The sequence below is a fragment of the Marmota flaviventris genome, chromosome 4, assembly GCF_047511675.1.
Source record: "Marmota flaviventris isolate mMarFla1 chromosome 4, mMarFla1.hap1, whole genome shotgun sequence".
NCBI lineage: Eukaryota > Metazoa > Chordata > Mammalia > Rodentia > Sciuridae > Marmota > Marmota flaviventris.
In genome coordinates, this window is record NC_092501.1 from 167,358,733 (window position 1) to 167,383,662 (window position 24,930).

Here is a 24,930-nt window from a genome sequence, read left to right on the forward strand (position 1 = left end):
GACGAGGCCCGGAATGCAGACCAGGTGCCTGCTGAGCCTCTTCCTGTTCTTCTCACTGGTCTGAAAAGAAGTAATGCTAAACACTTGGGGTAACTTCCGGGGGCCCCACACCCAGCCCGGCACTAGGTCATGGTGAGCACTGCGTCTTAAGAGAGGAGAGCTTGTCTGCAGGTCATTCAGGTCACATGTGGGGCCCCTGGTGGCCAGGAGGGTGCTGGGCAGGGAGTCTGCTCCTGGGGCTCTGGGCTGTGAGGGAAACAGGATTTGTCTCCTCCCTGTTGCTCCAATGTGGTGGAAAGCTGGCTGGCCTTGGTATCCTCGGCCGTAGTCATGTACTATGGCTGTGCACCCTTGTGCCCTGACATGGTTGCTTTTCATGTCCTCAGTCCTGCCTGCTAGTGGAATTAAATCAGATCAAAACACAAGGGTAGTTGTCTCACACAGCAAAATTCATTTGCAGCAATCAAGGAGACCACAGAGAATCACTACCAAAGCCATGACTTCCACAGGTCAGGCACGCTTGCAGGAGGCTGCGTCACATGCACAGTGGGAGATCCTGCCTTCCTCCCTTGTGGTAGAAATGAGGCTGTAGTTCTTCCCTGGGAGGACATTTGGTGTTACAATGAAGTGAAGTTGGTGTCTGCCACAGCACATACTCTTAGGGTAGCTAGTGGAACGTTGTTTTTGGAAAACATCTTGGGCTCATGCTGGTGAACAGGAGAGGCTACATTCGGCTTTCCCAGGCTGCTGCTCTGCCAACAGAAGCAGAGGGGCCTCGCCCTCCTGGCTTGCTGCCCTTGGAAGAGTGATTGGCACTTCAGCCAATCACAGGTGGGATGGCAGCCGTACCTGCCAAGAGCTTGCCCTCAAGCAGGAAGGGGTACAGAGGACTCAGGCTATGGCGGGAGCAACAGCAAAAAGAACCAAGGGCTGGTCCCAGAAGAGGGAGGAGGCCGAGTGAGCCTGCAGACCCCTGTGCAGACACGCTGGAATGGGCACCACAGGGAGGAAGTCATCCCTGGAACCTGACCTGAGAAGAGAAGTGGATCTGGTTTCTTCAGCAGCCCTGGAGGGGGAGGGGGAAGGGGGGAGGGGGAGCAGTCTTCCTGGAAATGGAATAAAATGTTCATCGTTCACCTTTCCTAGTAGTAATTTGGTCAGATTGGAAAGCAGAAAAACTTGAATGAGATGGGAGGACGTTGGTATTGCCTCCGTGAATTCAGAAGCTCTTTGATCTGCTGTCAGTACCCACTCTGGCGGGCACAATGGCCACACCTGTAACCAGCAACTGGGGAGGCTGAGGCAGGAGGGTTGCAAGTTCAAGGCCAGCCTCAGCAATTTAGTGCAGCCCTAAGCAACTTAGCAAGATCCTGCCTCAAAACATTAAAAGGGGGGGGGGGGCTGGGCATGTAGCTTAGACATCTCTAGTTCCAAAATAATGACAACACTACCACCCACTTTGGGTTTGCACATCCACAGGCCTATTAGCCTGTTGGGTTCTGCCTTCCTGGCTTTCCCTGTCCTCTGGGCTGGGCCCACCATAGCCCTTGTGAAGCCTCCACGCTCCTCTCTCCCACGGGGACCTTCGGGGCTGTATGATTCCTTAGCTCTAACCACAGTCCCTTGGGCAATTTGGTTACTGCCTGGATGAAAACGGCCCATGTTTTCCAAGGCTGTGCGTGGCTTGAAAGGAGTGGCCAAGACAACATATTACTGGGGATAGGACGCTGACAGCATCTAGAGACTGGCTTGAGTCTGAGGCACTTTCATTCTGTGTGATGTACCTCTCTGAAACCACTTTCTACAGTGGTTTCTGGGGCTTCTCCCTTTCAGTGAGATTTTTAAATGTCATATATGTTTAGCAGTGTGCTTTGAACAATTTATTAAATGAAATTTTTTGTTGCTATGGATTTAAAGTCCTAAATTTAGGGTGCTTTTTCTACAGAGAATTTTATATAATAAAATACTGCATTTAAAATGGAGATAGAAAAAACAGTAGAATGAAACAAGACATTATTACTGTATGTATATATGTGATTACACAACTAATATTATTCTGCAACATGTACACTAAGAAAAATGAGAAATTATATCCCATCTATGTATATTAAAGTGCATAAATACAAAGAAAAATGGGTTTCAGTTCCCTGAATATTTTGATTAAATCCATTTCCTTATTTTGAAAGTTTGTATTTGTCAAAACGTCAATAAGTTTTTGTTTTTCATTAAAAAGCCTGGGGCTGTTGGATGTGAGTCCATTTGGGCATAGCCACACGCCTGTTACTGACTCCCGGGCCCTGGGAGTCTGTGGGAAGCGGGGGGAATAGGGTGGGATAGTGGATGTGTAGACCATCCCTGTGTGAATGAATGTGACTTTCCAAGAGCAGGAACAGCCCCTCTGGCATAGCTGCTGACCCCGCTGGGTATCAAAGTTTTAGTCAGAGCCTGTTGATAGCCAGGAGTGAGACTGGCAGCTCCCACCCACAGCAGGGAAACAGCCGGAAAACAGCCTGTGGCCTCTTGAGGCAAACATCCCTCAGGGTCAAATCGGAGGATGTCACCAGGGCCACAAACAGTGTGAAAGGCCAGGGAATTCAGGACTGTAGGGAAATAACGAATTCCTCCCAGTGCTGAACATAAAGGGTAAAAATGCAAACGAATCTCTAAATGGAACTTGGGACTTGCCAGGCAGGCACTGAAATAACTCATTATGCCTCATAGGCCAGAAATCGCCACAGCACCTCTATGTGAAGGTTGACCAGCAGTTCAGAAGGAGCAGAGCCCTGACTGGGGTGGAGGTGTGTGGGACACTCCAACGGGGGCAGTACACCAGTCCCACTGGCCCTTCCTTGCCTGCAACAAAGGCTCTGCCCTTGCCACTCTTCTTGCTTTGTACCTACCCGTGTCAGGCTAAGCAGAGACGGGTCTTGCCAGAAAATGGAGCCATAGGAGAGCTGGTGCTGGGAGCAGTCGACTTCCACACCAAGGACCCTGGCACTTCACTAATTCATGTCGCAAAACTGAGGGCACATATGCATTTCAAGGGGAGGAGTACAAAGAAGAAAGAAAAATCACTAGGGTCAGTAGTTTGGCACAGAATATGGTCAGTGTGTTGCTTAAATATCCAAGGGGTTCTTGTTGCTTCTTAACCGTCTTAAAGCAGCCTGAAATCAGTGGTGGCCCTTGTGAGGGAGATGCAGGTGCCAAAAGTCCCCACCAGACTTCAAGACTTGTAGGGATGGTGGGAGAAACAATGTGCTGCTCTCTTCCCTCCTAATTCTGGCCAAGGACCAAAGTGTACTTTCTTCACCACCTTGAGGACACCCTGGGAAAGGAAGCAGCCTCTTTAGCACAATGAAAACAGTATATTTTGTCGGGAAAAGGCCCCTAAAATATATGTTGATCCTTCCACGGGATACACCACCTCCCAGGGAAACAATTCCATACTGAGGCCTTTGCAGGCCTGATGTAGGCCCCTGGCACTGCTGGTGGCCCTGCTGTCACTCCCCATAGCCCTTGAGCTCACTGGAGAGGCTGCATTATCCACTTTGTATCCCAGAGCCTGAAGCTTTTTCTACCACAGCAGGTCCTTAAAAATGCCTAACAAGAGAATAGACCGAGGCTTGTTCCACTCCAGATGACACCTCTGGTCAGAGCAAGCAGAGGGCCAAGTATTTGCCCGCTGGCTATGGTTCTACCATGGTTCTGAACTGTGGCTATCTGCAGGAGCACTTGAAGGCATCTACAAACTATGCAGGATTGTGCTTGGCCCCCAGAGATTTCACTGGCGTGGCTGTGTGGAGCTAGGAATCAGTTTTAAAAATGCTCCAGTGATCCAAGGTGCAGACAAGGTTCAGAACTATGAATGTGGCTGGGTGTAGGGGTACACACTTGTCATCCCAACAACTGAGGCAAGAGGTTCACAAGTTCAAGGCCAGCCTCAGAAATTTATCAAGACCTTGTCTCAAAATAATAAGAAAAAGGATTGAGGATGTAGCTATGTGGTAAAGCTCCCCTGAGTTCAATCCCCAGTACCTAAAAAGAAAAAATGAAAAAACAAAAACACCACTGTGTGCCTCTCTCTCCATGAGGAAATGCTGGGTTTCATCTCTGAGAAAGCTGTACATTCCAGAAATTACATGCTGGTCTGTGTATTCAGCTGGTGCTTACTGATTCCCTGCAGTGTCCATGACACAAGACAGTTGCTCAAAGCCAAAAGAAAGAATTAAGATCTCAGTAAAGGCAAATACATAGGTAATTACAGAAGTTGGCACTATTGTAGCAATCGTTTTGTGAGGCTTGTGCATTTCACAGAATGGTTAGTGTATGCTTTGGGGCACATAATGTATAAATAGGTAACTTCCCCCACACAGTGGCTGAAAGGAAGGATGGAAGGCTGAAAAAGAAAAGGAAGGCCGGTTCAAATCCAAGTTCGAGTGTTCCAGCTCTAGGGTGTTCAATGCAATTCCCATGGCAACCACAAAGAAAAGGGCTACAGAATATACACAAAAGGACACAAGGAAGAAATTTAAATGTTTCATTATAAAAAATCAACTAAACATCAAAGATAGTGCTGCAGGAAATGAGGGACAAGAAAACTTTATAGAAATCAAAAAGCAAAATGACAGGAGTCCCTCCATGTTGGTGATTACACGTAAGGTGAATAAGCATTCTAATGAAAATACAGAGCTGGGGGTGGGGCTCAGTGGTAGAGTGCTTGGTTACCTGTATGAGGCACTGGGTTCTATCCTCAGCGTCACATAAAAATACTTTATAATGAAAATACAGAAATCAGCAGGCTGGATTTTTAAAAAGATCCAATTATATGCTGTCCAGAAGAGATTCATTTTCAATCCAAAGACACAAATAGATTGAAATCAATGAAAAAAGATACTCCACTCAAATAGGAAACACAGATGAGCAGGGTAGCTATACTAATATCAGATAAAACAGACTTTAAATCAAAAAGGTTACAGGAGACCAAGAAGGACTTTATATAGTAAGTTTCAATACACTCAGGCTATGACAAGCACAGACCTAAGGATAAGTGTGTAAATCACACCTAATGACAGACCATCAACACACATGAAGAAAAGATGACAGAAAGAAGGTCAACCCCCCTATAATGTGTAGATAAAGCAGACAGAAGTGAGGAAATGGCAGCACATGAACAACACAGCAGATGAACTGGGCTCAGGGAACGTCTGATGGGGACACCGGGAACTAAGGCTTGACGTTCTGTGTCTCTGCTTGGGAAGGGAGAGGCAGCTCTGAGAAGAGTGTCAGGCTATCTGGAAGGAGCAAAAGAAAGGAGCTGGGTTTATGGGCTTGTAGGGTTGCTGGGCTTACTGCTGAACACTGCTGGTGTGCTCTGGCCTGTGCAGGCACTTTAGCCAAGTACCCTTGCCCTGTGGTGACGACGTCAAGTTAACAAAACACCCTGGCTCAGATGATGAGCCTGGTGCTCCTTGAGGGTGGAGAGATGGCATGCATCTAGCATCTGACAAAGTGAGCTACAGTGGGACACTGAATAGCTGTCAGGCCATGAACCAAGGCCCAGAGGTGCATCTGCCCTCTCTGCCCATGGTAGTCCCTGAGCATCTCAGATCACAATAGCAACAATGCGTATGTTTTTCCCAAGTGCATGTGGGACTTTCTCCAGGATGGATTATGTGTCAGGCCAGAATTAAAGTGTCAGTAAACATAAAAAACAAATATCATGCAATGTATTATCTCAGATCAGGTAGGACGGAGTTAGAAAACCATAAAAGTAAAACAAACAAACAAACAAAAAAAAAAACCCACCATGAAGTAAAACTAGAAAATTTATAAATTTGTGGGAATTAACACACTCTGAAAATAACAATGGATCAAAGACAAGTCACAAGACAAATTAGAAAGTACTTACAGATGAATGAAAATTACAACACAACAAGCAAAACTTACGCAATGCTGTAAAAGAAGCGATAAAGGGGAAATTCATAACTATAAACATTAAAAAGCAAGAAAATCTCAATCTACAATCTAACTTTACAATTTAAGGAACTTGAAAAAGGACAAACTAAACTAAAAGCTAACAGAAAGTAAGAAACAATAGATTAAAGCCGAAAAAAATGAAATAGAAAAGCAACAGGAAAAAAATCAATGAAAGAAAAATGATTCTTTGAAAATATCAATAAAATTGAAAAGTCTTTTTTATGAGGACTAAAAGAAAAAATTAGAGTAGATTAAAATTCCTAAATCTCAAATCAAAGTGGGAATATTTCACTCATTTCTTACAAAATAAAAAGAATTTTAAGAGAGTACTATGAACAATTGTATACCACCAAATTGGACAACATATTTGAAATGGACAAATTCCTAGAAACACAAAACCTAGCAACACCAAGTCACAAAGATATAGAAAATCTGAATAAATCTATAATCAGTAAGCAGATTGAATCAAATTCTCTAAACAAAGAAAAGTCCTGGACCTTACATCTTCACTGGTGATTCTACGAAACATTAAAGAAAAGCTGAAAAGGAAGATCATGTTGTTCTCAATTTCAAAACAAACTGAAGATGAGAAATACATCCTAACTCATTTTATGAGGCCAGCCTTATTCTGATACCAAAGCCAGAAATCACAACACAAGAAAATTATAGACCAATATCCAACATCATCAGGAATGAATACTGATGCAGAAATTCTCAACAAAATACTAGCAAATCCAATTCAGCAACACATTAAAAGAATTACGCACCATGACAAAGCAGTATTTATTCCTGGAATGCAAGGATGGTTTATACAAAAACTGATCAATGTAATACATGACATTAGCAGACCAAAGGAAATGAAACAGTTGATCATCTCAATCAATACAGAAAATCACATAATAAAACACCCTTTTATGATGAACACATTCAACAATCAATAGAGGGAAACTACCTCAACACAATAAAAAACAGGTATGAAAAGCCACAGTGAGTATCATACTCATGGTGAAAGACTGAAAACTTTAAGAAACCATGCAAGCATTCCCACCTTCACAATTCTATTAAAGTAGTAGTGAAAACTCTACCTTGAGCAATTAGGCAAGAAAAATAAAAAGAAGTAAAATTATCTTTGCTTATATAGATTTTATATGATTTTTTTTTTAGAACAAGGGCTTGCTATGTTGCCTAGGCTGGTCTCAAACCCATGATCTTCAACAGCCCAAGTAGCTGGGGTTACAGGGATGCCCAAGTCCAGGCTATATGATTTTATATATATATAGATAACCCCCAAATTATCATAAAACCCTGTTAGAACCAACAAATTCATTTAGCAAAGTATAGGGAGACAAAGTTACATAAAAACTGGTTGCATTTCTTAATGAGAAATCTGAAAAGCAAATTACAACACCAATTCCATAACTACAACATAAAAGTATGTAGAAAGTAAGTTAACCAAAGATGTGAAGGACTTAAACATTGAAAACTACATAGCAATTGAAAACATCACTGAGAGAAATTAAAGATAACATAAATAAAGAGAAACACATCTCATGTACATGAATTGGAAGACAATTTTTCTTTTTTCACTATCCAGGACTGATCCAAGGAGTACTTTACCACTGAACTACACCTCCAGCCCTTCTTCTTTTTTAATATTTACTTTTTAGTTGTAGTTGGACACAATACCTTTGTTTTATTTATTTATTTTTTTAATATTTATTTTTTAGCTATAGGTGAACACAATATGTTTATTTTACGTGGTGCTGAGGCTTGAACCCAGTGCCTCACACATGCTAGGCAAGCGCTCCACCTCTGAGCACATCCCCAGCCCTTATTTATTTTTATGTGGTGCTTAGGATTCAACCTAGGGCCTTGCACGTGCTAGGTGAGTGCTCTACCACTGAGCCACAACCCCAGCCCTCTAGCCCTTCTTATTTTGAGACAAGATCTCAGTAAATTGCCAAGACTGATTTCAAACTTGCAATCCTCCTGCCTCAGCCTCCATGTAGTTGGGATTACAGGTATGCACTACCCATTGGGCTGGAAAACGATACTGTTAAGCTGTCAATCATATATAAAGGAACCAAGAAAGTCAATACATTTTCCTAAAAAGAAAATGTGTCCTAAAACCCAAGGCATCTCAAGGGAACTCAAATAGTCAAACTTAGAGGAAAAAAGATCAGAGCTTGAGGATATACTCATTCTGATTTCAAAACGTATTATCAAAAAAAAAAAAAAAAAAAAGGTAATAAACCGTACAGTATTGGCATATAAACAGACATACCAATGGAACACATAGCTCCCCACTCTCAGAAAACCCTTGCATATATGATCAAATAATTTTTCACAAGGGTGCCAAGTCCACTTAAGAGGAGAAAGGATAGTCCCTTCAATAAATGGTGCTGAGAAAACTGGATGTCCACATGCAAAATAGACTGAAGTTGGACCCTTATCTAATGTCACATACAAAAGCTGATTCAAAGCATATCAAGACCTGAACGCAATACCTGAAAGTATTGGAAGAAAACAGCATAAATGTTTAGGACACTGGATTTGACAATGAGTTTTTGGATATGATACCAAAGGCACAGGCAAGTAAAGGAAAAACAAAGCAACAGAACTTCATAAAAATTAACTTGTTTAGAGGATGTTATTTCCTAGATTTTATTGTAAATTTGTGTCCTAAAACAGTGTTTATTTTACTTTTATACATTGCATTTTTGTGTTTACATTGTTTTATGTATTCACAGTATATTAAACTGTGACATTTAAAACTTTTTGTAAGCATTTAAAGTAAAATTACAGGCTTGGGATTGTGGCTCAGTGGCAGACCGCTTGCCTAGCATGATTGAGGCACTGGATTTGATTCTCAGCACCAAGTATCAATAAATAAAATAAAGGTCCATTGAGAAGTAAAAAAAAAAAAAAAAAATTAAATGCAGTAAACTTAAAAAAATAAGCTTCAAAAGTCAACTGTTATCAGGGTAGGGCAACTCACAGAATGGGGGTGGGGAACACCTGCGGAATTGAACCTCTAAGGGCTTGATACCCAGAATTCTTATAACTCAACCACCAAACCTCGACGACTGGATTAGGAAAAGGAAAACGGGTTTGCATGACTACTTCTGAGGCTCTGGCCTGAGAGTGGCCGCAGGCCTGCCGAGGTGCTCGCCTTCACGTGCCCTGGAGGCGCACCCCAAAGGCGCGGCACAGGGGGCGGAGCTGCCCAGCGGCCGGCCCAGAAGCGCGGGCACCGCAGGGCACGTGCGCACGCGGCGACGCCGGCGCTGAGCAGCGGGCAACTGGCGGCAGCGCGGACGACCCCCGGGGTGCTCTGTGGACCGCAGAGCAGGCCACCAAGGACAAACGCGCTATCCGCGTGGGCGCGGTCCCGGAGCGTCTGGCTGACCAGAGGCCGGGGAGCGCCGCACCACCCGGGAGCGCGACGCTTCGCGACCGCGCAGGCGCACACGCCGGCCCTCCAGGCGACAGCGGCGCCGCACGCGCGCCTGGACGGTGGCGGTGACACCACGGGGCTTGACCTCGAGCCACCAGGCGCCCCGCTGTTGCACGGCCAGCCCTGCGCCTTTAAAAATAAGCCCGCTCAAACGGCAATGACAGCGGAGACCCGCGGACGCCGGAAGCAGGAGACACCGGGAGAACTCGAGGGACGCTGGCACTCGCCTGCGCAGCGGAACCTTCTGACGCTCGCCGCGGCACTGGGAGGACGGAGGCGGGAGGCGCACTGCACTTCCGGGGCGGGCACGCGGCACTTCCGGTCCCCGCGTCCAGCCGCCATTAGGGATCCCGCGCAGCAGGCCTCTCCGCGCCACCGCGCCGAGGGTGAGAGCGGGTGCCGAGGAGCTGGCGGGCCGGGTCGCCGTGTGGGCCGCGCGCCCTCCCCGCTGTTGTGCGGTCAGCGGCGGCCGCGCGAGGCTGCGCCCGGGGACGCGTGGAGCGGGGGCGAGCGGGGGCGGGGTGATGGACCCGGAGGCAAGTGCAGTCCCGCTTCGAGCTTACGGTTCCGCCCGGCGGCGGGCGCGGGAACCCGCGGGCGGTGACGTTTCCGAGGGACGCTGGCGGATGCCCGTGGGCCCGGTGTTTGGGTCGCTCTCCAGGCGACTCTTGTTGGAAATGCCCCACGCTAATTAATGCAAGCTGTAGTAATAGAAACGGGGGGTGTAGGAGAGGTTTGTGGGAAACCTTTGTGTCTCCTGCTAAAATTGTTCAAAGCATAAAACTGTTAGAAAAATAGTTTTGTTAATTAAAAGAACCAGCCAGCGATGAAGAACAGAGCTAAAGTGTATGTAAACTGAGAACCCGATTAGATTTAAACGTGCTCTGCGTAATTGGATTTTAATGTGAAAAGCTACATATCAGAATATATTTTAAAAGACAGTCCGTCGTGTGAGACCTCAAGGAAATAAATGCTATAGAATGTGGTGTGGCCCTGCATGCTGGTGGGTGGGCAGAGCATCAAAGATGCAGTCCGTAGTGGTGAAAAGTAGGCAGAGAGAAATTTCTATTAATCTTGACAATTTGTAGTTAGTATTAGAAGCTCAGAAACTTAGGGGAATTTTTCTTATCTTTTTTCTTTCTGGAATCTTAAAGCTGGACTTTAAGATTCTGGACTTTTCTGGAATGCCCCTGTGGATGGTGCAGCCAGAGTGGGAAAGAGAGAGCATTGTGTTACAACAGAGACCTGGACTCTAGAATCCATGGTCTTCTGACCTAATGTTGTAATCTTTGAGAAGCTGCTTCTCTCCCTCAGCATCAGTTTTCTCAGTTGTAAAACAGAGAAATTGGACTCAAAACTCTCTGTTCCTGTACCAGTTGCTAGCTTCTAATTATGGCCCTACTGACAAAGCATCTTGTTCCAGTTCATGGTGGAGTAGTTTGTAAAACTGTGGAGCTAAAATCTGTTCTGCTGGCTTCCATTGTTGCTTCTAGAACAGCTTCTGTGTTATCCATAGTTTTTCTGCATGTGAAGTTAAGTGACTTGTTTTCCAGTGCCACCTGCCATTGCATTGCTGTTTTGCATGTTCACTAGTTTGCTAGGGACTCTTGGAGTGCCGTCTCTCCTGCCCAGAGCTAGATACTTTGTATGTGGAGTGTGGGATGCTCTGCCCAGTGCAGAATATGGGACATGGCTCTCTGTAGTGCTGGACTTATGCAGTTGGTGTGTGAATTCTAAATGTTTGATAAGGTTCATTTTGTTAGTTTTGGTCCATTGTACTGGCTTCTCAAGGCCTTACTGAATTTCAGTGTGTTCATTGGATCATGATGCAGTCAAGAGAGTCTGGAGAAACAGAAGTCTGTTTTGTCTTGGTCAGATGCTGGTCGTAATCTTGGGCAAGCCATTTAATGTCAGATTTGAGTCTCCTAAGTTGGAATTTTAAAGTAGATGCTCCCTGAAATGGGTGCTCAGGTCACTTCTGGTTTTAAAGTCCTTGAGTCTAAGATTGGGTCCTCAACCTTCTTAAGGTTGTTGGGATTGAGCAGATGTTTTCTGAGCACACAGTGTTTAAAGGGTGTACGAGGGTTTCGGAGGTAAGTAAGTGGATAGTCCTATGTGCTGAAAACCATGACCTGGTGTGGAATCAGGCTGACTTCTACCATGGAAGTATGCATATAGCTGGATGTAAGGATGGTTGGGGAATGGGAAATTGGCCATTGTCTAAAAAGGTAACCAGTTTGAGGGATTTGCCTGATGGGTAGGTAGCAAGGCAGAATGTAAAGGGCAGGAAATGTCTATGGAAAGACCCAGAAGCTTCAGAAGAGTCAGGGAGTTATATGTGGTCAGTACTTTTGAAAATGCAGTCTGGTCGGGAGCTTTCTGTGCTGTGTTGAGATTTTTGTACTGCAGGTGTTTGGCAGATAGGGATTGTAAGCAGGCAAGTTACATTAGGCTTGTAGGGTTTGGAGTTGTCCATGGTAGCAAGCAGAGTGATGAATGGGGGAGCATGGTCAGGTGTCAAAATTAAGAGTGTTGAGCCAAGGGGAGACAGGAAGGGGTAAGTGGAAGTGTTGGGGTTTATCAGGATATATTGGCAGTGGTTTTCTGTTCATGGCCAGTGTATTCTATTCTGTTCTTGTCAGCAAACTCAGCAGATGAGGAAACTTTCTCATTGAAATGCACATAGGGAGAGAATAGGCCAGAGCAGTCACTGGGTAGGTCATCCCTTCCCCCTCTCCGTCAGAACACCTCCATCATGCCTCCTGCCAGTCCTCTTTCTTTTTTCCTGTGGGTCCTGTTGATTGTATTGTTTCTTCCACGGCTGCATGTCAACAACATTGATGATCAGCAGAACATCAGTTCCTTACGCGCTGCACCAGCAGGTGTGTGAGTGCCTGACAGAGAAGTAAGAGTATGGGTCACTGTACCCAAGACTGTGTAAGCTAAAGTCAGGTAGTGAATTTGAGAGGGGTCTGGTTATAATTATATGGGTATAATTACATAGTTGATGGTAATGCACAGTGAGAAAAGAACAGTGGGTATCTACTGCAGGCTTTGGTGCTTTGTCTAGGCTTACTGGGTGGGATCCCTCACTATTGAAGGAGTCCCCATGGCAAGAGGGACATAGAACCAAGAGTGGTCCAAATGATCACGGAGTTGTAATTTTGATTACCTTTCCTTTGTTTTGTGTCCCCCCCCCCCCCAGATTCAGCTTCTCATCTTTGCCCCACTAAGGCTGTTTTCTGTGTGTTAGAAAGCCATGTAGACCACCTCTCCTTTGAAGGCCACTTAGGTGTCCCTGGAGATAGCTGGTAGGTGGCAGGGAAGAGTCTGTTATACTGTTTCTTCTCCACCCTAAAAACATTTTTCAGGATTTATAAAGCGCTATTTCACTAGCATTTCTTTGCATGTGCTGTTTTTTTGTTTGTTTGTTTTAATACTTACCATTTTTTAATGTTTAGGAGAATATTTTATAATTAAAAATTTTTGAAAAGTGCTGGAGTTATCGAGGAAAAATTCCACAACTGTCTCACTACTGCATGAAGGTATGCTGAATGTGCATGTCTCTGTAGAATTGGGGTATAAAGAATGAATTATTTCACATTCTTTGAAGAACTTTTTGAAGAAGGAGGTTATTTGAGTACAGTGATGAGACTTGATGGCAGCAGGCGTGAGTGGTGGAATTTAGGTGACAGGAAGAGGAAGGGAGACCAGCTGAGCTCTGTGATGCCCATGAGATGTGTGTCATGATGCTTCTTTGCTACCAGCAGCTCTTGGCTGTTCACTGTCGCCACTGCCAGATGGGGTCATTGAGACAAATCTTTATCTCATCTTAATCTGAAGCATGTTTATTCATCATGTTTATAAGTTAATCATTTTAGAGATTTTTCTTCAGAACTTATAACTATATTTTTCTACTGGTATAGTCTTGTTGGGCCCAAAAGTAATTTTCTAAAAGACATAATTGCTGGGCAATGTCTATCTTCTGTTTAGTTTTAGATAAAAAAAAAAAGACTAAAAAAAGCAAATGAGACACTACTGATAGAGCTAGTTGAAAACAGTAGTCAGCAGTAGCAGCTTTAAAAACATAATTTATGAGCTGGTGGTAGAGCTCAGTTGGTAAAGTGCTTTCCTATCAGACACCTGGGTTCAATCCCCAGTGCCACCAGAAACAAAGAGGGGAAAAAAAAGCAGAACGTATCAGAATCAGGCATGTTTTCCAGTCTTTCTCATCTGTGTTCTGATGCTGTGACTGAAGTGTCTGACCTGTTCGGCTCTCTGAGGATCAGTCCCATAGAAAGAATATGCCTTCCCCATCATCCTTGGCACAGAACATCCCACATGCTGTCTGCAGTGGCTTGTCGTTTTGGTAAAAGGTCAAGTGCCATTTGATAGGAAAACTTTTAAAAAAAAATTTTTAGAGACAGGCCCTCCCTGTGTTGCCCTGACTGACTTTGACCTCCTGGGCTCAGGCATCCTCCTGCTTCAGTTTCCTGAGTAGCTGGGATGCCGGCACATTGCCACTGTGCCTGGCTGATAATGAGAAAAGATTTTGCAGCCCACTTGGGGCATAAACTCAACAATATACAGTAATTATAGAATCTCTTATGCTCTTCTGCTGAGATTGGCATACCAGAACGGAAGTAGCAATGAAGGGAAGTAGAGAGGGAAACAGTGCAGAGCAGAAGAATATAGAGTAGAATTATACATGGAAGTTAGTAAATACTAAATGGTCCTCACATGGAAAAAAAGCTGTGTGATCAGGGTTGTTGAGACAGGTGATTCAGGGTGAAAAAATGGGGCTAGATTCTTGTCTCCTTAAACCAGATGGAATTAAGTGACATGTATCAGGTTGGAGGTGTAGCTCAACTTAGTGGTAGAGCTTGCCTAGCATGCGCAAGGCTCTGGTTTCCATCCCAGGTCCCAGCACTGCAAAATACCCCAATACTAATGTCAAAAAAAAAAAAAAGAAGAACAAGGGGCTGGGATTGTGGCTCAGCGGTAGAGCACTCACCTAGCATGTGCGGGGCACTGGGTTCGATCCTCAGCACCACATAAAATAAAGATAGTGTGTCTCAACTAAAACAAAATATTAAAAAAAAAAAATTAGGAAAAGCTTAGTAAATGGTTAAAAAATTAAGAAATGAGAAAGCATAATTTAAAACTGAGCTTTGCAAGGATAATAGCCTTAAGTTTTAAATTTTTATGCAAGCTAGTGTTTTTGGTGAATAAATATTATTCTAAAATTATGAGACAGATTATTTCAGGCCTGCATTTCTCTTCAGATAACAGGTAGTTTGCTGAGGAATGTGACATAGTCTGTCCACTTAGGCCAGTCAGTGCTGCAGGAAAATTGCTTCTTAGAAAAGAAAGCATGTGTGGGTCAGCACAGTTGCCCATTCAATAGAATTATGTTCCTACCACCTGCGCCTGTCTGTCTCCTGTCCTGATAAGGTATGGAAAACCAGTAGAGTACCTAGGACTCAGAAATTAGTTCCATATGCATCTCTCAGAATCTTTAGAGATATATCTGATAAAGCATATGCTCTTCTAGACCTGAAATCATGCAGTTATAGAGTGAACTAGGACAGCATTTTATTTAAAACAATGTCTGTAAAAATAATTTATTTTTACTTTGTTGCACAGTGTTGAAAGTTTTTAAAGAACGCAGTTGAATGTGTTGGTGATAGAAAGAAGATGGAAGTTTTCCAGGAACTTCGGAAACCATCTGTACGATTGGAGTGTGACCACTGCAGTTTCAGAGGCACCGATTATGAAAATGTGCAGATCCACATGGGCACCATCCACCCAGAATTCTGTGATGAAATGGATGCTGGGGGTTTAGGTAAGATGATATTTTACCAGAAAAGCGCAAAGCTCTTTCACTGCCATAAATGCTTCTTCACCAGCAAAATGTACTCCAATGTGTACTATCACATCACATCCAAACATGCAGCCCCAGAAAAATGGAATGATAAACTGAAAAGTCAGTTGAACAAAGAGACAGATCCTTTGAGAATGCCCCCTCTTCCCGAACACCAGAAAACACCCTCTAGTTCGGCAGAACTCCTGGAACCTGGGACTTCCCTCTCCATAGAAACACAGAAACTAGGTCCAGTTCTGTCTCCAGAGTCCCCTGAACCTGATCCTCTTGCTCCACTGGAGCTTCAGAAACCCGGCCCTGCTGTTCCTCCTGAGCAGGCAACAACTCCTCCTCCGGAGCCTTCGAAACCTGTTCCTGTTTCTTCTGAGCTTCCAAAATCAGCACCTGTTGTGTCTGAGTTGCAGAAGCCTGTCCCTGTCCCCTCTCCAGAGCCACAGAAACCTGTCCCTATGTCTCCTGAGCCAGTAAAGGCTGCTCTTGCTAACCCTAAGCCTCAGAAGCACTCTCACTTTGCAGACACAGGGGGACCACCTTCAGCCTCATCTCCTGAGTCACCGGTTCTGGCTGCTTCCCCTGAGTCTTGGGGGCTGTCCCCAACTGCATCTCCAGAATCTCGGAAGCCCACCCGGACTGCCTCTCCAGAGCCAAAGAAGCCATCCCCGTCAGAGTCTCCTGAACCTTGGAAGCCATTTCCTGCTGTCTCCCCAGAGCCCCGGAGACCAGCCCCAGCTGTGTCGCCAGGTTCCTGGAAGCCAGGGCCACCTGGATCCCCGAGGCCTTGGAAATCCAGTCCGTCGGCATCTTCAGGACCTTGGAAGCCAACCAAACCTGCTCCATCTGTGTCTCCTGGACCCTGGAAACCAATTCCTTCTGTATCACCTGGACCTTGGAAACCAGCTCCATCTGTGTCCCCTGCGTCCTGGAAGTCGTCTTCAGTCTCATCTGGCTCCTGGAAAACTCCCCCTACATCTCCAGAGTCGTGGAAGTCTGGACCACCAGAGCTCCGAAAGTCATCCCCTGCCTTGTCACCTGAGCACTGGAAAGCAGTTCCCCCAGTGTCTCCTGAACTTCGCAGACCAGGCCCGCCACTCTCCCCAGAGATCCGTAGCCCAGCAGGCTCTCCAGAGCTCAGGAAACCCTCAGGGTCACCAGACCTTTGGAAGCTTTCTTCTGACCAGCGGAAAACTTCTCCTGCTTCATTTGATTTTTCTGAGTCTCAAAAAAGTTCCCGTGGTGGTTCTCCTGATCTCTGGAAGTCTTCCTTTGTCATGGAACCTCAGAAACCTGCTGTCTTCCCTGAAACCCGGAAGCCAGGTCCTTCTGGGTCATCTGAGTCCCCAAGAATGGCTTCGGATATCTGGAAGCCTGTCCTTTCTATTGATGCTGAGTCTCGAAAGTCTGCACTGTTTCCTGAGCCCACCAGAGCAGCCCCTCCTGCTTCTCCTGAGCCACGGAAACGTGTTCTTTTCCCAGAGTCCCGGAAGCATGCCTTGTTCCCTGAACTGCCCAAGTCTGCTGTGTTCTCAGAGGCTCAGAAAGCAGCAGAGCTTGGTGATGAGCTACAGATAGATGCCGCAGAGGACCAAAAATGTGATCTTTTGGTTCAGGAAGAGCTTCTGGCCACTCCCAAGAAACTCTTGGAAGATGCCCTATTTCCTTCCTCCAAGAAGCTCAAGAAGGATAGCCAGGAGAGCTCAGATGCTGAGCTGAGCAGCAGTGAGTACCTCAGAACAGACCTGGATGCCATAGACATGAAGGGCCAGGAGTCCAGCAGTGATCAAGAGCAGGTGGATGTGGAATCTATTGATTTTGGCAAAGAGAACAAAATGGACATGACAAGTCCAGAGCAATCCAGAAATGTGCTACAGTTCACTGAAGAAAAAGAAGCATTTATCTCAGAAGAGGAGATTGCAAAATACATGAAGCGTGGGAAGGGGAAATATTATTGCAAGATCTGTTGCTGTCGTGCTATGAAGAAAGGTGCTGTTTTGCATCATTTGGTTAATAAGCACAATGTCCACAGTCCTTACAAGTGCACAATTTGTGGAAAGGCCTTTCTTCTGGAATCTCTCCTTAAGAATCATGTGGCAGCTCATGGGCAAAGTTTACTTAAATGTCCACGTTGTAATTTTGAATCCAATTTCCCGAGAGGCTTTAAGAAACACCTAACTCATTGTCAAAGCAGGCATAATGAAGAGGCAAATAAAAAGCTGATGGAAGCTCTTGAGTCCTCCTTGGAGGAGCCACAGATTTGATTTTTGAGCACACTTGCTGTACAGTGCTGTCTGTGGAGACTGCAGCTTGTTACGTGGCCTGGTTGGGCCAGTAGATGGTAATGTGCAGCGTGTACCGTGTGTGATTGTCTCACTAGTGTTGAAAGGTTAAGTACTTTTTTCTGCTGTTATGTGGCTGTCTTGTAAATCAACAAATTTCTACTGTATATTTCAGATGGTTAAAACTTCTCATTTCTTTTAAATATATTTAAATAGTAACACAGAGAAGTAGGCATTCTGTATAGTAAATGAACAAGTTCTGAACCCCTGTTAAAATATGTCTGTGTGTGTGTAAAACCCAGTTTCAGACAATAGAGGTTATTAGGTATAGGGCTCGGGAGCAACTCAGTGGTAGAGCGCTTGCTTAGCATGTGCCAGGCCCTGGGTTCAGTCCCCAGCACCCCACGAAAAATTATTAGGTGGAATGTTCAAGAATAGGCATGAAGAGTAAACTTAAGAAAAATTTTGTTTCCCTGATGTATTTTAAAATCCTAAGAGTTATTTTCTATTTGATCATGTAAAATTATTTTATAAATCTTGAACAGTTTTTAGATGCTCATAAACTTTTATGTCATGGAAAGCTGAGTCTCAGGGTTGCTGATTTTCTGCTGACAGGGAAAGTCAAGGAAGTCTTTGAAGTAATCTGCAGCCTTCTACAGGGGCTGTGAGGAAGGCCTGGGGGGCTCTTCTCGTCCTCAGTCAACTGCATATGAGTCTTCCATCTGCTGTCCTGCCCTCACTTTCCTGTCAGCCCACACTAACAAATTAATGGATGATCTCAGATGAGCTTTTTTCCCCCTCTTCTCTTCTGGGGTGCTGGTGATGAAACCCAGGACCTCTTGCTAGGCCAGTGCTCTTTCTGCCACTGAGCCACACCCCAGCCCACAGCAGATCCTTAACTGCCAAATGTGTTAGTGTTCTGTACCTCGTACTGCTGGGCCTTGCTCCCCCTGTTGGGTTTAAGACCAGAGTAGTGGGTAGGAGTTGAAAGTCTTCCAGATTCATAGTAAGAGCTTTTGTAAATGTTAAAGAAATATATCGGTTTTGAATTTCACAGTTATGTTACTGTAAATACCTTGTACCTGTTCAGGATTATTTTATTCTAAGATATTTTGTCAAATGTGTATTAACCAAATTAAAAAGACTTTCATGTCAGCAATGTCTTCTGTTTTCTTTGCTGTAACGCACGATATCCAGGTCCCTTCCCCCCACCTTCACTTGTTTTCAACGTAGCAATGAGCAGCACTTTCTAAGCCATGTGTTCTGTGGGTCCTGTGACCAGCACTTTAGGAACAGTGGGAGCTCCATGGGGGAAGCCTCTTCTCTGCATTGAGCGTATAACAGGCTGTGTGATCCTGGGTTTTCCTGTCTCCCCTGCCCTGTGCAGCCTTGTGAAGCATGTGGTGTTGGAGGCTCCGGAGCACGGCCAGCAATGCGACCCTGGGCTCACTTGGCTAACTGCCCTCAGCCTGAACCCTGTTTGGGGAAGCTGCTGTTCTTGGCTCCAGCTCTTCACCTCACCTCCTGTCATTTCTTCAGAGCTTAACAACTTATGGGATTGGACTTGGTAGTGTGCCTCCCATGTGGCAGAATCTTCATCAGTGTGGCCTGCTCCGAGCCTTTCCATTCTCATCCTGGTAGTGAACTCAGTCCATTGTGTGTTCAGTGACTGGTTATTAATTCTGCTGTACCTGATCTTGGCTATAGCAGATACCGCTCTTGTTTTTAATATTGGTGTAGTAGATTCTGTGACTTTGTTTTGAATGAAGACCTGGAAGAGTTTATCAAATAGATCTGCAAGCATCACGAGACAGGGTTACTTTTTTAGTTGAATTGCAGACCTCAAAATCCCCGAATTGTACCCTTCCTAATCTGGTGATGACTGTTGAGGTGTAATTGTGATCACATGGTGCATTAGTTGCCTGCTGCTGTCACAGACCTAGGATGTGGCTCAGGCCCACAGGTGCTGACACACCACAGGTGGTTCCCTGACTGTCCCATGTGGTGGCATGGCCCCTTCTGGAAGCTTGAGGAGAACCCACTCCTGTGCCCTCAGCTGCTTGGCACCCCTGCTTTCCTTGGCTCAGTTCCCTTCCCACCTCTGCAAAGCCAGCAGTCTCCTGCTGGCTTTGACTGCTCTGTTGTTAGCCCTTTTCCAGCGGCTGCCTCCCCTTGCTCTGAAGGGTACTGTGGTCACTTGGACCTGCTCAGGTGGCTTGGGAGCACCTTCCTGCATTGGGATGAGCAGCCTTAACCCTCCTTGTCGTGTCAACTGCTGTGGTCCTAGGTTTTAGGAATGAGGACCTGGATATCTTTGGGGGCTGTTCTGCCTACCACACCTGGGTTTTGAAGTTGGGATTCTGACTCCTTGTCTAGCCTCCTCCACGCTAGTTTCCTTGATGACACATCTGTTCCACTGTCTGTGGATCTAGGTCTTCCACTGCCCAGATGTTACAGTCATCAGGCTCACGTGTGCCTCCGCAGTTAACCCAGCCCCATACCCATGACCACCAGGTAAGATTCCCCAAGACCAAAGAAGTGACCTCTTAAGGTCTGGTTATTGTCATTGGCAAACTCCATCCAGCAACCTTCCTACCTTGGACACCTGGCTGGCTTGTTTATGTTGGGTGTGACTTCTCTGGGAACACAGTAGACAGTCATGTCCAAGGTCACCCCCATGTGGCTTCGAAAGCCTCATCCCCACCTTGGGGTTGTGTGGGTAGGACAGAGTCTGTTAACTGGTGTGAGTGGTCAATATGACCGCAGTGTAAGACAGACTGATAGTTATAGAACAGCTATGTGCTTACAAAGGCACATGTTACATATAAGAATAATTTAAAAATAAATAAAATTATTTGAACACTAACCAGAAGTTGGTTTATATTTTTAACTTCAGAGAAATAGAGGTTAAGGAAGGAAACAAACCAGCAATAAAGTCTATTTAATGAAGGGCCAGTTCAATGTTAAACACCAATCCTGCAAAGACAGCTGTGGCTTCAACATAACAAAGCAGAAACTGAAAGAGGAAAAGTGAATGTTAAAAGAAGGGCCTAGGGCAGGGTCATAGCTCAGCGTAGAGTGGTGCCTGGCATGGGCAACCCCCTGACCCTAACCCAGACACTCGGAACAGCCAGACCATACCAGCGGACTGGGAGATTCCAGTCTGAATTACCTACTTTTTTCAGTCAGTAGGTGATAAGCTGAAGAAAGAGGACTTAGGAAACATTAAATGCTGGGATGCTGCTAGTTTAAACCCAATTCCTTTATGTCTGGAAATTTATTTGAAATAATTTGAGAAATCTTGATTCGGCACTTGATCTTAAGGAATTATTCTTGATTATTTTCAATTGGTAACATGGCTATATTAAGCAGTTCTTTTAATTATGTGACTAAAATTTATAGAGGAAAACAGATGATGCTGGGATTTAATGGGTGTATCTGTTCACAGTGGGGAGGGTCATCTGGCAAATCCCAGGGGCCACTGGGTGATGGCCGTATGGTCAGTCATCAGGCTGTGCTGTCTAGAATCCTTGGGAGACCAGGGCCAGCATGCAGCCTATAGCTCCTATGGACCCCATAGTGAGGGTTGATGGTGAGAATGCTACCCAGAATCCTCAGGGGCCCACAACTCCCAGGAGCCTCTGCAGCAAGGGCTGCACAGGCAGAACAACTACACTACCCAAAATATTCAGGGTACCAGGGAAAGCATGTGACCTGAGGCTTCCAGAGGACTTCATGGTGAAGGTTGAGCAGCAGAATGATAGACTACTCTGCCCAAAATTCCCAGAGTTACCTGGGCAAACATGTAGCATGCAACTGCCAGAAGCCTCAACTGTGGGAGGTACTGCACTATCCAGGATCCAACGCAGCCTGCAGTTCCCAGAGGGCACTCCAGTGAAGACTGTGTGGGCAGAGAGACATATACCACCCACATTCCTTGGGGACTGCAGTTCCCAGAGGCTTCCACACTGAGGGCTGCAAGAGCAAAAGGCCAGACTACACTGCCCAGAATCTCCTGAGATGCCTGGGTGATGTGCAGCCTGTAACTCCCAGAGTTTTCTGTGATGAGCACGGCAGGTAGAGCACTTGACTTTACTACCTACAATTCTCATAGTGCCAGAGTGAAAATGTGGTCTGCAGCCCTGTAGTCCAACTGAAAGAGGTATGCAGGCAAAACACTGGGACTACATTGCCCATAATCTACAGGGCCTACAGTTCTCAGGATCCTCTGGTTAGGACTGCAGGGCAGAGAACTGAACTACACTACACAGAATCCTGGCAGAGGGAGGTGCCAAGATGAGCCTGCAGCCTGCAACTCCCAGAGGCCTCCATGGTGAGGGCTATGCGGACAGAAGGCCAGACTACACTACCCAGAAGCCCTGGGAAGCCTGCAGCACCTAGACATCTTCCCATCGAGGTCCACATTAGCAGAGCTTTGAATTGCACTACCCATCCTCAGGGGTGTCCTGTGGGCTTGTGGCATAGAGTTCCTACTTAGGTAGGTGGGCTGCACTACCCAGCATAATCAGTGGCCTAGAGTTCCCAGAGGCCTCTGAGGTGAGGGCTGCCTGAATAGAACTGAACCTTAATGATGACCACTTCCTTTCTTAAAACTGAAATTCTGACAATACCCAGAATTTCTGGGGATGTGTGGGTGAATGTGAAAACTACCATTCTTAGAGACTGAAATGCTGGACTACATTATCTAGAATTGTGGGGATACCAGGGCAACCCTGTGGCTTTCAGTTCCCATAGGCCTTTAGGGTGAGGGATGCCTGGCAGAACATGGGACCTCACTGCCCAGAAACCTCTGGGGCCTGCATCTCCCAGGGGCCTCTGCAGTGAGGGTTGCGTTGCAGAGTGCTGGACTCCACTACCCAGAATCCTGGAGGTAGTTCGGTGAGCATGCTGCTTGTAGTTGCCATAGGCTAGTGAGGTGAGGGCTGTTATGGGCAGAACACCAGACTACATTGCCCCAAATCCCTGGGAATGTTGAGTGAACGTACAACTTGGGGCTCCCAGAGGCCTCCACGGTGAATTATCTAGAATCCCCTAAGTGGTGGTGGGGGTGCATCCTGCAACTCCCAGAGGCCTCTGGGGGGGGGGGGCTTACTTCTGCGATGCAGGCACTCTTTCCCTTAATGATGACCACTTCCTTTCTTAAAACCCATGCTCCTAAGTGGGGCCAGTCCCTGGCTAAGATTACACTTCCCAGAGGCCTCTGCAGTGCCCTGTTTCTGGCCTTCTACCCTGGGGTTCATGAGTGAAGTGTCCCCAGGACTCCACGTCTGCGCCTCTGCATGGCTGCAGCAGCACTTGGCCTGGTGAAGCAGGGCTGGGGTGCCCGGACCCCCTTTTCTCCGCTCCTGAGATTCCACTCCTCGTGGTGCCACAGATAACACAGCCAGACCCGTCACTGCAGTAGGCACAGCTGAGGGTGGAGGAAGGGCTGAGATTCACCAGGAAGCTGGGAGGGCACCGCCATGCGCTGGGCGTGGCCAGAGGGGCGCCATTTTTTGGCGTCTGTCCTGCTTGCTTCAGGGTGTGGAATTGAGCTGTCTCCTCAGGACCAAGGGGAGAGCCAAGGCTTTGGGATGTGGCGGGTCACCCCACAGGGAGAGGCAGAGCTCCTTCTCCTCAAAGAGGCCTGGGGGAGATGCCAGCGGGGGGACCCTGTGGGTCATGTCTCTGGGGACTCCCGGGGCTCCCTTCTCAGAGCGGCCTGAAGGAGACAGCTGGTGTGGTGACCCTCCTGGGTCACATCTCTAGGGACACCCGGGGCTCCCTTTTCCTCAGAGTGGCCTGAGGGAGATGTTTGCTGTGGGGACCTTCGTGGGTCACGTCTCTTGGGACTCCTGGGGGTTCCCTTCTTACAGCAGCCTGAGGAAGATGCCAGGTGTGGGACCCTCTGGGTCACATCTCTAAGTAGGCTTGGGGTTCCTTCTCCTCAGAGTGGCCTGAGGGAGATGCCTGGTGTGTGGATCCTCATGGGTTATGTCTCTAGGGATGCCTGGGGTTTCCTTCTCAGAGCGGCCTGGGGGAGATGCCTGGTGTGGGAACCCTCATGGGTCATGTCTCCAGGGATGCCCAGGGCTCCTTTCTACTCAGAGGAGCCTCAGGCAGACGCTTGGTGTGGGGACCCTCATGGGTCACGTCTCTAGGTATCCCAGGGCTCCCTTCTCAGAGCAGGCTGAAGGAGATGTTAGGCATGGCAACCCTTGTTGGTCTGTCTCTAGCGGGTCCTGGGGTTCCCTTCTCAGAACAGCTTCAGGCAGACACCTGTCTTAGGGACTCATGTGTCATGTCTCTAAGGACATCTGGGTTCCCTTCTCAGAGCAGCCTGAGGGAGATGCCAGGCATAGGGACCCTTGTTGGTCAAGTCTCTAGGGAGGCCTGTGGTTGCCTTCTCAGAACAGCCTGAGGGAGAAGCCTGGCACGGGGATCTCGTGGGTCATGTCCCTAGGGATTCTTGGGTTTCCCTTTGCAGAGCAGCCTGAGGGAGATGCCAGGCTTGGGGACCCATGTGGGTCATGTCTCCAGTGAAGCCTGGGGTTTTCTTCTCCTCCGAGCAACCTGAGGGAGATGCTTCACTTAGGGACCCTCCTCTGTTGTTTCTCTAATGAAGCCTGGGGTTCCCTTCTCAGAGCAGCCTGGGGGAGATGCCTGGCTTGAGGACCCACCTGGGTCACATCTCTAGGGATACTCAGAGCTCCCTTCTCCTCAGAGCAACCTGAGGGAGAAGCCCAGCTTGGGGACCCTCATGGGTCACATCTCTAGGGACACCTGGGGGAGATGCCTGGCTTGGGGACCCTCATGGGTCATGTCTCTAGAGAAGCCTGGGGTTTCCTTCCCAGAGCAGCCTGAGGAGATGCCTAGCATGGGGACCCTCATGGGTCATGTCTTTAGGGACAGCTGTGGTTCCCTTTTCCTCAGAGCAGCCTCAGAGAGATGGCTCAGAAGCTTCTGGAAGGACTGGCAGCAGGTGAGGGGATGGTGGGGAGCATGGGGGGCAAACCCTGTCCTGGGCCTGAGAGCTGAGGGCAGCCTTGGCTGTCAGTCCCTCTCTCTCCTTCACAGTTTCATCCTGGCTCCCTGTGCAGCAGTGACCCTCCCTTAGGCTGTGACCCTCGTCGTCTTAACATAGTGACCCAGGGTGGTTTCCAGGGAACCTGGCAGGGAGGAAGGAGGAATGTAGAGCCTAAGGGAAGGGGGCCCCAGTCCACTTCCTTGTTTTCCTTAGTGTTTAAATGGTTTGTTTTTTCTTGCAGTGTTAAAATAGTAGAAAAAAATTGAAAAGTACATATGTTAACAGCCCACTATGTTATTTTTAAAATTGTTTT

General features: G+C 46.7%; 1 protein-coding gene across 5 annotated transcripts; it reads left to right on the forward strand.

The window, feature by feature from the left end:
* The first annotated feature begins 9,740 nt into the window (after window positions 1-9,740).
* On the forward strand, window positions 9,741-18,745 carry Champ1 (chromosome alignment maintaining phosphoprotein 1). Of its 5 annotated transcripts, XM_071611687.1 has the most exons (4): window positions 9,759-9,819; window positions 12,895-12,978; window positions 15,080-15,278; window positions 15,834-18,745. In XM_071611687.1, the coding sequence occupies exons 3-4, from the start codon at window positions 15,131-15,133 to the stop codon at window positions 17,570-17,572; spliced, it is 1,887 nt and encodes a 628-aa protein (XP_071467788.1). In that variant the 5' UTR covers window positions 9,759-9,819; window positions 12,895-12,978; window positions 15,080-15,130; the 3' UTR covers window positions 17,573-18,745. The 5 variants fall into 5 exon arrangements, with proteins under 5 accessions (XP_027794670.2, XP_071467788.1, XP_027794672.2 ...); XM_027938871.3 differs by having other exon boundaries at window positions 15,080-18,745; XM_027938870.3 differs by lacking the exon at window positions 9,759-9,819 and adding an exon at window positions 9,973-12,315 and having other exon boundaries at window positions 15,080-18,745.
* The last annotated feature ends 6,185 nt before the right edge of the window (window positions 18,746-24,930 follow it).

Bases quoted from the DNA above. Each gene is read 5' to 3' on its own strand.
- Champ1 (XM_027938869.2), top strand. From the start codon at position 15,131: ATGGAAGTTTTCCAGGAACTTCGGAAACCATCTGTACGATTGGAGTGT.